The sequence below is a fragment of the Oreochromis aureus genome, linkage group 16 (assembly GCF_013358895.1).
Source record: "Oreochromis aureus strain Israel breed Guangdong linkage group 16, ZZ_aureus, whole genome shotgun sequence".
In the NCBI taxonomy this organism is placed as follows: Eukaryota; Metazoa; Chordata; class Actinopteri; order Cichliformes; family Cichlidae; genus Oreochromis; species Oreochromis aureus.
In genome coordinates this window covers 3,574,238-3,586,526 of record NC_052957.1, presented here as the reverse complement: position 1 = coordinate 3,586,526, position 12,289 = coordinate 3,574,238, and the positions used below count along the sequence as shown (strand labels likewise).

Below are 12,289 nucleotides of genomic sequence, written 5' to 3'. Positions count from 1 at the left end.
CACAGCCCATTGTTCCTTCAGTGGGCTGGTTTCAGTCATTATGCAAATGTACTGTTTATAAGGTTTGGGGAAACCTGCAGTCAGCTGAGACTGAAGAAGTCACTTGGATGAGTGACGAAACGTTTCTCCCACAAAACGCTACGTCCAGATGAACAGATTCAACTTTTGAAGATATATGTGGGGACCACTTCAGATAGCGTGGAAAGGTGGGTCCTAGGAATCTGAAGTGATCCACGGTAAGTACTCTATTGTAAGGATAGTGATGGGGGGGTCTCTCCGAAGGTTCACCGTCATCTCCACAGTCGGCTCCAGGTGGTTCTGACTGCAGCAGTGGAACAGCTGGTCCACCTCCTGTCTGTATGTGGATTCGTCTTCATTGTGGATCAGACCAATGATTACCAGTTTGCAAATCATGTGAACAGATCCATAGAAGACGCCATCAACGGAGTTCTCCACTCTGCGCTGAGCCACCTGGAGCAGCGGCAAAGTTACGTCCGAATGCTCTTTGTGGGTGTTCTCAGAATCTCATCTCTGCTTTTCACGGATGATGTGGTTCTGTTGGCCTCATCGGGTGATGGCCTTCAGCTTGCTTTGGAACAGTTCGCAGCCGAGTATGAAGCGGTGGGAACGAGAATCAGCACCTCCAAATCTGAGGCCATGGTCCTCAGCCAGAAAAGGGTGGCGTGCCCACTCTAGGTCAGGGACGAGTTCTTGCCCCACGTGGAAGAGTTTAAGTATCTCGGGGTCTTTTTCACGAGTGACAGGAAAAGGGAGCAGGAGATCGACAGATGGATTGGCGGATTGGTGGTGGTGGAATGATTGGCCCCAGTGATGCGGACGCTGTACCAGTTCATCGTGGTGAAGAGAGAGCCGAGTGTAAAAGTGAAGCCCTCAATTTACCGGTTGATCTACGTCCCTACACTCACCTATGGTCACGAGCATTGGGTAGTGACTGAAAGAACGAGATCGCGGATACGAGCAGCAGAAATGGGCTTCCTCCAAAGGGTGGCTGGTCTCTCCTTTAGAGAAAGGGTGAGAAGTTTGGCCATCCGGGAGGGGCTCACAGTAGAGGCGCTGCTCCTTCTCATTGAAAGGAGCCAGTTGAGTTGGTTTAGGCATCCTGGGCGCCACCTGGGTGAGGTGTTCTGGGCATGTCCCACTGGGAGGAGGCCCGCGGATAAGAGGATGGATGGATGCTCTTTGTGGATTAAAGCTCAGCTTTCAATACAATCAATCCCAGATATCCTCTTCACCAAACTGGTCACTCTTGGCCTTGGACTTTCTCACCAACTGGTCCCAGACTGTAAGACTTGGCCCCCAACTCTCCTCCACTCGCACGCTGAGCACTGGCTCCCCACAAGGTGTGCTGAGCTCCCTCCTGTATTGTCTCTAAACCTAAGACTGCAATTCGACCCACAACAACAACCTCCTCATCAAGTTTGTATTAGGAGACCTGGGTCGTCGACCCAGAGTTTTGAGTTTACTTTATTATTGAACTTTGATTTTGATATTATTTATCATTTCTAGTCTTTTGCTTTCTTTGTTAGTTCTGCTTTTTGGTTTCTGCCTGTGTTCCTTAGTTGCTGTGTCTCCCCTGTCTGCTGTATCCCCTTGTGAAGTCCACGTCTCTGTGTTATGTTTCCTGTTTTACTTTGAAAGTCTGCGTCTCATGTTAATGTGTCTGGTTTTGTTTCCTTTGTCTCGTTAGCCCTGATTTGCCCCAGCTGTGTTTCCCTCCTGTCTCTCATTCTCTGATTGCTCCCACTGTGTATTTAAGCCTTGTGTTTTCATCTGTCCATGTCGTGATCTACCCTCATTCATGCTGTGTTCTGCGTGCGTGCGTGCGTGCGTGCGTGCGTGCGTGCGTGCGTGCGTGCGTGCGTGCGTGCGTGCGTGCGTGCGTGCGTGCGTTTATTTTTGTATTTTGAAGTTTGTTACTTTTGAGTTCAGCATTAAAGCTGTTCTTTGAGTTCACGTTTTGTCTCTGGAGTCTGCACTGTGGGTCCTCCATACCTGCACACAGCCTAAACATGACAGATTGCTGATGACAACACATTAGTCTTACTTATCTCAAAGGGAGAAGAGGCAGCCTACAGAGAGGAAGTCCTGAAGTTGGCAGCATAGTGTTCAGAGAAAAACCTGGCATTGACCACCAAGAAACCAAAGAGAACATTGTCGACTTCAGGGCGCACAGCACTGATTTAGGCCCCCTATACATCAACGGTGAGTGTGTGGAGAGGGTCCACACCTTCCTGTTTCTCTGGAAGCACAAACTGGACTCCAACCTGCTGCTGACCTTCTACTGCTCATCATTGACAGCCTACTGACATACTGCATCAAAGTAAGGTACGGCAGCTGACCAGAGGGGAATAGAATGAAGCTCCACAGTGTAATCAAGGCAGCACAGAAGATCATTGGCTGCCCTCTCCCTCCTTGGTGGACATTTATTCCACCCGCTGTCTCAACAGAGCAACAAACATCATCAAGGGCAGCTTCCACCCAGGTTTTGACCTGTTTGACCTGCTTCCCTCGGGAAAGCACTACAGGTGCATCAGCACAAAGACTGACAGACTTGGGAACAGTTCCTTTGCAAAAGCCATAACCACGCTGAACCCACTAATGACACAGTTTCACCCCCCAATTAAAGCCTCTCCTCTACACACAGAATATACAAACACCACCACAGTGCAATATTTAATTTACGTGCAATAACCCCCACTGTAAATATACACTATTTATTCTTTTCCAATGTTTGTGTATTTGATATTTTTTGATATTGAACTCCTCATATGTGTACAGCTCACCCCCCTTTCTTTTCCCACATGTCTGCACTGGGTAGGAGATGCTCTGAATCTCATTGTACATGTGTATAGTGACAATAAAAGGCATTCTATTCTATCAGTTTAGAGGGTCAAGAACAGCAGGGGGAGAACACACCTGCTGGGGAGGCCTTTGCTGGTAGTTTGTGTGTGGGATGTGCTGCTGGGAAATGAGGGTCCAGATATATATATATATATATTTTTTTTTGCAATCGTACACATTTATTTCTTACTATTTAACAGATTTCTCATTTCTTTTGAGTTAATACAGTAAAAAGAAACATTTTGTCATGTAGAAAAACTGATTTGCACTGTAAATGTTCAACTTCAACTGGCAATCCTTCAAACAATAGAAAAGCCATTTAATTGTATGAGTGTTAACAGACTTTTATGTTTGATTAAGCAGAAATTCTAAACCTGGTTCAGTTGTTAAAACCTCTGACTGTTTCAACAAGTGTTAAAGAAAAAGAAGATAAAACTGAGAAAACTACTAAAACTGCTTCACATCCATGTGGTTGTGGATCAATTTTATTACATAATATTGTCATAATATCAAATATGACACTCTGATAGTGCTGCCACATCTAAAACAGTTTGTCTTTTAATCCGTTTCACATGTGCAGTCTCCACGGTGCCTGTTATTTCCTTGAACAGTAATGAGAAGAAAGACTGTGAAATTTACAGCCTTTCTACATATGAGTGTTTTTTGGTAATTAGGCAGGTGACCATCAAAAATACATTTAGTGCAAAGATATCTACAAAATGTAAATCATCTGGGAAATGCAGATAAATAATAAAGTTTCATATCCGCTCACATCAATAGACATGTTTTCAGACAACTCCAAATAAAACACAAATTTCAGTAAAAAATAAAAACTTTTTTTGGACTTGTTTTTCAAAGATGTCAAACAACGGGTGTGACACTTAGCTGTGTGTGAAACTATTATCTGATCGAATAAAACAAAAATTAGTTCTTTTAAAAATAACAACACTATAAATTCTTTTTTGAATTTTGGTCAGTTTGAAACCATAAATCAGAGGATTCATGATAGGAGGAATGACAAGAAACTCTATTGCTATAAAGTTTTGAAGGGTCCGAGGCAACTCTTTCGAACCCAGTCGCATATTTATAAGATCAGTAAGTATTGCCACAACAAAAGTAAATAATGAGACGAGATGTGGGACACATGTTTGCATGAACTTTGCCCTGTTTTCTATAGACTTTACACATGTTTGAATGATATACATATAGGACCAAACTATGAAAACACCATGAAGACAATAAATACTTATTGTAATATTTGCAACTATAGAATTGATTGTAGTTTGCGCTGGAAAACAAGCGAGTTGAACAATACTCCAGTTCACACAAAAGAGTCTGGAAATATACGGGCTGCATAACTTCAGTCTGGATGTTAGAAAGACATTTACAGCCACAATGCAGAAAGTTGTGAACCAAGAAAAACATGCAAACCTAATGACTCTTTGCTTTGACATGATAGAGTGGTACTTCAGTGGCTGACATATGGCCACATATCTGTCATATGCCATGACTGCAAGAATCGACAGTTCGCCACAGACAAAAGAATAAATCACCTGATTCTGAATAAGGCAACCGTAATATGAGATGAGATGAACATCAGAGAGGAGATCCCAGAGAAATCTGGGAAAGAAACCTGCTGTTCCATAAAGTGCATTCATACAAAAGACACAGAGCAGAATATACATTGGTTCATGGAGGTTGGCGTCCAAGATGATGATCACAATGAGAGAAACATTGACCAGGCAAATGATGCAGTAACACAACAAACTGAGAAAGAAGAGAACAAACCTGTGACTGATTGTTTCATTGAAACCTGAAAGAAAAAACATTGTTATTACAGAAACATTATTCATTGTGATAGAGAGACCTAAGTGTAGCCTAGTCTCTCACTGTATCCTGTCTCTGTTCTCCTCTCTCCTCTATCTACTACAGATAACAGCAACATGTGAGCTGGGATTTCAAACCAGCCAATCAATGACCTGGAATGAAAGCTCACAGCTTTGGAAAAATATCCCAGGGGATTTAATATGTATCATGTACTAAACACATAATAAAACAAAACTGCAGATTCTCGAAAAATAAATATTAAATAGTTTTTAAAACTTTATTCAAAAATAAGCTTCTTTATGATACTGTTAGGAATTTATTGCATTTATGCCAATTAAACATGATTATTCAGGGCTTGTTGTGGTTTTCTTCTGTTATTCTTTTGTAGTCCTTCGTAGTCCAGCTTGAGCCTACACTCAAGTCAGATCATTCTTGCTTCAGTGATAATGATCAGGCTCTCTGATGCTTGCTGAACTTACGAGTAAGATAGTAAGATGTCCTTGTGAATGTTGCTTCCTCTTTGCCTCTTAGTAACTCTGTGGAAAAAAGAATTGTTTGCACCTGTTACATGTTACTTACCTGTTACTCTGCTGCCTGCTTACTCTCCACCTTTCCTACTCCACAATGGAAAGATTCCAGCCTGCACTCCCTCCTTTGTCCATTCTGGAAAAGTGATCCAAGCTCCTCAAAGCAGAACTCCAGTCTTGAACCCTCAAGAACCCAGCTATTTATCAAATTTTCTGCAGTGTGATGTAACCTTATCCTTGCACCACGATCACCCCTTTTCTCTGGCCTAGGACGTTCAAAGTTCTGACATCCATACTGGTTGGCTTTTGTATGGCTTCAAACTCCTCCAGTGGATGATGATACTCATCCAGTGACGAAGCCAACTGGACAAAATCACTTGCAAAAAGCAAGGACACAAGAGTGCGGTTCAAAGCGTCAAAACTCTGTCATGGACATTTGGTTGTACAATGTTGAATTGAAGAAGCTTTTCAGATGAGAGGTGAAACGTCTTCAAGCAACTTAAAGTAGTCCAGACGCTTTTATTTCTAAGCTCCTTAGACTACGATGACCTGGATGACTGAGAACCTTCACAGACACATTGGTTGTACAAGGATCTTGTAAAATCCATCCAAGTACCTGTTACTCACCCAGAACAAAACACATGTTGAACGGTTGGTCAGTCACCCATGAAAACTCCAATCAATCACTAACTCAGAACCACTGAGGTAGACTACCTCTCCTCAAAAGAGAACAGAAGCGAAAGGAAGGAAGCCGGAGAGCCAAAGAACCAGAAGGATCACCCTTGCAGTGAGCCCCAGAATGATTGATTGGCAATTTCCTAAATTTTTGTTGATAAGCTTGCGGGACAAGCTCATATGTTTGTAACAGTTTTCTTTACAATTTTATAATTAATCAATCGACAAACTGGTACACACCCCCTGGGCTTTGCCGACCAGTTTACGGTGTAATAAAAGCAGCCAAAACTCCATGGGACAACTTGCATTTGTTGAAATATGAACCAACTTTGTCTTCACAAAATGGAGGGACTAGTTGAAAGTGCTTTGTGATGTCAAAACCTATAGAAATAGTAGTAGATGTGCTGGGATAACCAGACACAGGCATGGAAACAACACGTGAGCTTTTCTCTAAGTCCAGGGCCCTAACACGAGATGCATAGCTTGCACCTCAAGTTGTTTAGCGTGGGCCTCCACCTCTCTTACACAGAGGGTTAAGCAGAGATCCTCAGTGGACATACCTGTTTGTCCATAGCTGCATCATTCAATAGAAGGCACTTAGGTAGAAAGAGCTTAGAAAAGAGTACCTCTGCGAATATGTGTAAATGGATGAATGTGGCAAGTTGTGTAAAGTGCTTTGAGTGCTCAGACTAGAAAAGCGCTATGTAAGAACCAGTCCATTCACCGTCAGCCTCCACACTAGCAGGGAGCATGTCAGTAGCCTCTGGCACTTTGGTATCCGGTCCCAGTTTAGTCCTGTCTAGGGGTCAGGTCATAGCAGGAATGAGGCATCTGCCCCAAGCAGGACCCAAGCAGCCACAGGAGACAATCTTCTGTCACTACATGGTGTTTATTTATAGAAAGGAACAACAACAACACAGGACGGTCAGCACTTCAGGATGAGCTGAGGACAAAATAATAAACAAATAGACAAAATAATAAACTCAGGGAAGCAAGTAAACATCTTTCACAGGCAGTTCTCCAGGTACCGCAAAAACAAGTATTTATGACAACGGCTATAACACTATGCATTTATGGTATACTCTGAAAGAAATATTTTTCATTACGATTTACAATTATCCCCTTTTGTTCTTCAGATACTTTAAATGATCTTGCATATATATAAAACTGGTCAGAAAATCCAGTAAAATCACTGAAAACTTGTAAGGCAAATCTGAAATAAGATGATATCAGGTTCCTCTTTTATTTCACTAATGAACATAAAATGTCAGTGAAGTTTCCACACAGAGTGCATTTGGTAATGGGTGTTAATCATTTGCCTTAGACGAATTCTCTGAGATATATAATTTGTAAATTATATGTAAAAATAAATAAATGTATTTTTTAGTGCCAAAAAACTTGAAATATAAAAAGATTTAAGGCAGAAAAAACAACTTCCTATCACTCAACAGAGCGTCATGATGATGCAACGGTGCAAGTGACCATTCACAATACATTAAGCATCACCTAATAAATTAACATTAATGCTTTTAAAAACTGTATATGTGGCTTGACTATTTGCTCAAGACAGTCCATTTATGTGGTTTAGTGATTTCTTTTAAGAAAAGTATTAAAAATGTAAAAAAAAAAAGATATAAGTAACTTCTAAAACTCAAAGGGGCTTTACTAGCATAAGGCAAGAGTCACTGAAATATAAAAAACATGACAGTACAGATTCTTTTCTTAATTTTGGTCAATTTGAAGCCATAAATAAGAGGATTCATAATAGGAGGAATGACAAGAAACTCTATTGTCACAAAGTTTTGAAGGGTTTGAGGTAAAACTATTGAACCAAGTCGGATATTCATAACATCAAAAAGTATAGTCACAAGAAAAGTGAGTAGGGAAAGTAAATGTGGGACACATGTCTGCATGAACTTTGCCCTCTTTTCTGTGGACTTTACACATGTTTTAATGAGGTAAACGTAGGACCACACGATAAACAAACCGTGGAATACATAAACAGTTATTGTAATATATGCAACTATGCTGTTAATGATAGTTTCAGTTCGTGAACAAGCAAGTGTGACAATAACTGAGTTCACACAGAAGAGTCTGGAAATGTACGAGCTGCATAACTTCAGCCTGGATGTTAGAAAAATATTTACAGCTATAATACAAAAAGGTGTGAACCAAGAAAAACATGCAACCTTAATGACTCTTTGCTTTGACATGAAAGAGTGATACTTCAGTGGCTGACATATGGCCACATATCTGTCAAATGCCATGAGTGTAAGAATCGAAACGTCGATGCAGGCAAAAGAATAAACCACATGAGCCTGAATAAGGCAACCGTAATATGAGATAACATGAACAGGAGAGAGCAGATCCCAGAGAAATTTAGGGTAAAAACCTGCTGTTCCATAAAGTGCATTCATGCAAAAAACACAGAGCAGAATATACATGGGTTCATGGAGGTTTTTGTCCAAGATGATGGTCACAGTAAGAGCAAGATTTAGCAGGAAAATGATGCAGTAACACAGCAAACTGAGAAAGAAGAGAACAAACCTGTGATTCACTGTTTCATTTAAACCTGAAAGAAAAAACATTGTTATTGCAGAAACATTATTCATAATGAGTGAAAGACTGAACTCTGTCCCTCACAGAGTCTGGTCTCTCCTTTTCTCTCTCTTGACTAGATCATCACCTGAGCTGGATTTCAAACCAACCAATCAATGATCTGGAAAGAAGGTTCACTGCATTCAGTGTGCTGTAATTTGCTAAATATAAAATAAAACAAAATTAAAAGCCACAAACAAATTTCAAGATACTATAAGTGTATTTTCAGTTTTACAGTTGTGTTCAGTTGTGATCACTAATACATTACAGACTGCGGCCAGTCTCAAACAAAGAGGAGTCTCCATGTTTATTCACTACGACTGGGAAACTGAAGTGTAACTCTGTTGCTCACAGGTTGGTCTCACTCCCTTTCTATTAAGACCTTCTATATGATCTTCTAAAAGATAGATTTTATTTGCATCACCTGTCTGTGTGATGTGAATGTGGAAACTTTGTTGATAATTGGTGAGGCAAACCTCTGTAATCCTGTGACAAAATCTAAACTGTTAAGTTTTTCCTTGCTCCCAGTTAAGAAATTGTATACAGATGCTATAATGCTACATTACACCAGATCTTCCCAAAAGGTTGATTCTGTTCATCTGGACGTTGTCAGTGGGAGAAACATTTCATCACTTGTCCAAGTGACTTCTTCAGTCTCAACTGACTGCAGGTTTCCAACCTTATAAACAGTACATTTGCACAATGACTGAAACTAAACACTTATCACCAACCACTGATCAAAGACCATTGATCAGTGATCAAAGACCACTGATCAATGGCCATGAGTACCATTCACACAGAGTTGGGGAATGGCTGCAATCACAGCATTGTAAGATGGTGAAAGATGTACCCTTAGGCCCCCTCCTCGATTTAGAGATGGTCTTTGCCTTTTCATGTAAATGGCCAGTCAAATCTCATAGTGCTACCAGCCCCTCCCCAGTGCGCTCAAATAGCGTGTAGATTAAGTTTAGTGTGGAAGAAGGGGTGAAAAGATGCAGCTAAAAAGCTGAGAGAAAACAATAAAAAGAATGTAAAAATAGATGCAGCAACATGTATCAAACTGACATCTTTGCTGTTGGGGGCTGCTGCACCATGAACAGTAGTACCACCAACAACTTTTAACCAGACCTCACAGCCACAGGAGGCTGCTGCTTCTAGCACCAGCTGTGGAAAAGTGAGGAAGAGGAGGAAGATGAAACTAACATGGTAAGAAAATAGTTGGAGGGACATCATTAGGGAGGGAAGATACTGGTAAAATTCATGGCTACTTTGACCATAAGCTACTGCTATAATCCAACAACAACTGTATCAACCTGAATAAAACCTATTTCAATATCTATAATCAAACAAAACAAAATACATACATAATATGTGTATACATGATATACAGTGGCTTGCAAAAGTATTCGGCCCCCTTGAACTTTTCCACATTTTGTCACATTACAGCCACAAACATGAATCAATTTTATTGGAATTCCAGGTGAAAGACCAACACAAAGTGGTGTACACGTGAGAAGTGGAACGACAATCATACATGATTCCAAACATTTTTTACAAATAAATAACTGCAAAGTGGGGTGTGCGTAATTATTCAGCCCCCTGAGTCAATACTTTGTAGAACCACCTTTTGCTGCAATTACAGCTGCTAGTCTTTTAGGGTATGTCTCTACCATTTTGGTCTCATCTGACCCGAGCACCTTCTTCCACATGTTTGCTGTGTCCCCCACATGGCTTGTGGCAAACTGCAAACGGGACTTCTTATGGTTTTTTGTTAACAATGGCTTTCTTCTTGCCACTCTTCCATAAAGGCCAACTTTGTGCAGTGCACGACTAATAGTTGTCCTATGGATAGATTCCCCCACCTGAGCTGTAGATCTCTGCAGCTCGTCCAGAGTCACCATGGGCCTCTTGGCTGCATTTCTGATCAGCGCTCTCCTTGTTCGGCCTGTGAGTTTAGGTGGACGGCCTTGTCTTGGTAGGTTTACAGTTGTGCCATACTCCTTCCATTTCTGAATGGTGGCTTGAACAGTGCTCCGTGGGATGTTCAAGGCTTGGGAAATCTGTTTGTAGCCTAAGCCTGCTTTAAATTTCTCAATAACTTTATCCCTGACCTGTCTGGTGTCTAAATCCAATCGAGAATCTGTGGCAAGATCTGAAAACTGCTGTTCACAAACGCTGTCCATCTAATCTGACTGAGCTGGAGCTGTTTTGCAAAGAAGAATGGGCAAGGATTTCAGTCTCTAGATGTGCAAAGCTGGTAGAGACATACCCTAAAAGACTGGCAGCTGTAATTGCAGCAAAAGGTGGTTCTACAAAGTATTGACTCAGGGGGCTGAATAATTACGCACACCCCACTTTGCAGTTATTTATTTGTAAAAAATGTTTGGAATCGTGTATGATTTTCGTTCCACTTCTCACATGTACACCAATTCAATTCAATTCAATTCAATTTTATTTATATAGCACCAAATCACAACAAAAGTCGCCTCAAGGCGCTTTATATTGTACAGTAGATAGCACAATAATAAATACAGAGAAAAACCCAACAATCATATGACCCCTATGAACAAGCACTTTGGTGACAGTGGGAAGGAAAACTCCCTTTAACAGGAAGAAACCTCCAGCAGAACCAGGCTCAGGGAGGGCGGGGCCATCTGCTGCGACCGGTTGGGGTGAAAGAAGGAAAACAGGATAAAGACATGCTGTGGAAGAGAGACAGAGATTAATAACAGATATGATTTGATGCAGAGAGGTCTATTAACACATAGTGAGTGAGAAAGGTGACTGGAAGGGAAAAACTCAATGCATCATGGGAATCCCCGGCAGCCTACGTCTAATGCAGCATAACTAAGGGAGGATTCAGGGTCACCTGGTCCAGCCCTAACTATATGCTTTAGCAAAAAGGAAAGTTTGAAGCCTAATCTTGAAAGTAGAGATAGTGTCTGTCTCCCGAATCCAAACTGGAAGCTGGTTCCACAGAAGAGGGGCCTGAAAACTGAAGGCTCTGCCTCCCATTCTACTTTTAAATACTCTAGGAACAGCAAGTAGGCCTGCAGAGTGAGAGCGAAGTGCTCTAATAGGGTGATATGGTACTACAAGGTCATTAAGATAAGATGGGGCCTGATTATTTAAGACCTTGTATGTGAGGAGCAGGATTTTGAATTCAATTCTGGATTTAACAGGAAGCCAATGAAGGGAAGCCAAAACAGGAGAAATCTGCTCTCTCTTTCTTTCACCACTTTGTATTGGTCTTTCACCTGGAATTCCAATAAAATTGATTCATGTTTGTGGCTGTAATGTGACAAAATGTGGAAAAGTTCAAGGGGGCCGAATACTTTTGCAAGCCACTGTATGTATATAAAAAAAATTCCAATCATCCCTTGCTGGTGGTCTTTTATCCTTCCTTCAAGCTCAGGTCCTCTACCAGAGGCCTTGGAGCTTGAGGATCCTGCGCAGTATCTTAACTGTTCCTAGGACTGCGCTGTTCTGGACAGAGATCTCGGATGTTGTTCCTGGGATCTGCTGGAGCCACTCACCTAGTTTGGGAGTCACTGCACCAAGTGCTCTGATTACCACTAGGATCACTGTTACCTTCACCCTTCACATCTCCTTGAGCTCTTCTCTGAGCCCTTTGTACTTCTGCAGCTTCTCGTGTTCCTTCTTCCTTATGTTGCTGTCATTCGGCATCGCTACATCTATCACTACGGCCATTTTCCCCTGTTTGTCTACCACTACAATGTCCAGTTGGTTAGCTATCACCAGTTTGTCTGACTGTACCTGGAAATCCCACAGGATCTTAA

At 41.4% G+C, this 12,289-nt stretch overlaps 2 protein-coding genes across 2 annotated transcripts; both read right to left on the bottom strand.

The window, feature by feature from the left end:
- Positions 1 to 213: 213 nt before the first annotated feature.
- LOC116325694 (olfactory receptor 52D1-like) lies at positions 214 to 4,733 on the bottom strand. Its single transcript, XM_039600323.1, has 2 exons — positions 3,810 to 4,733; positions 214 to 471 (listed from the first exon to the last, which is right to left on the bottom strand). Exons 1-2 carry the CDS (start codon positions 4,713 to 4,715, stop codon positions 214 to 216), a joined length of 1,164 nt encoding a protein of 387 aa, XP_039456257.1. The 5' UTR covers positions 4,716 to 4,733.
- A 2,840-nt stretch (positions 4,734 to 7,573) lies between these two features.
- LOC116325695 (olfactory receptor 5F1-like) lies at positions 7,574 to 8,512 on the bottom strand. The gene has a single exon (XM_031746666.2). It carries the CDS (start codon positions 8,501 to 8,503, stop codon positions 7,574 to 7,576), a length of 930 nt encoding a protein of 309 aa, XP_031602526.2. The 5' UTR covers positions 8,504 to 8,512.
- Positions 8,513 to 12,289: the final 3,777 nt, after the last annotated feature.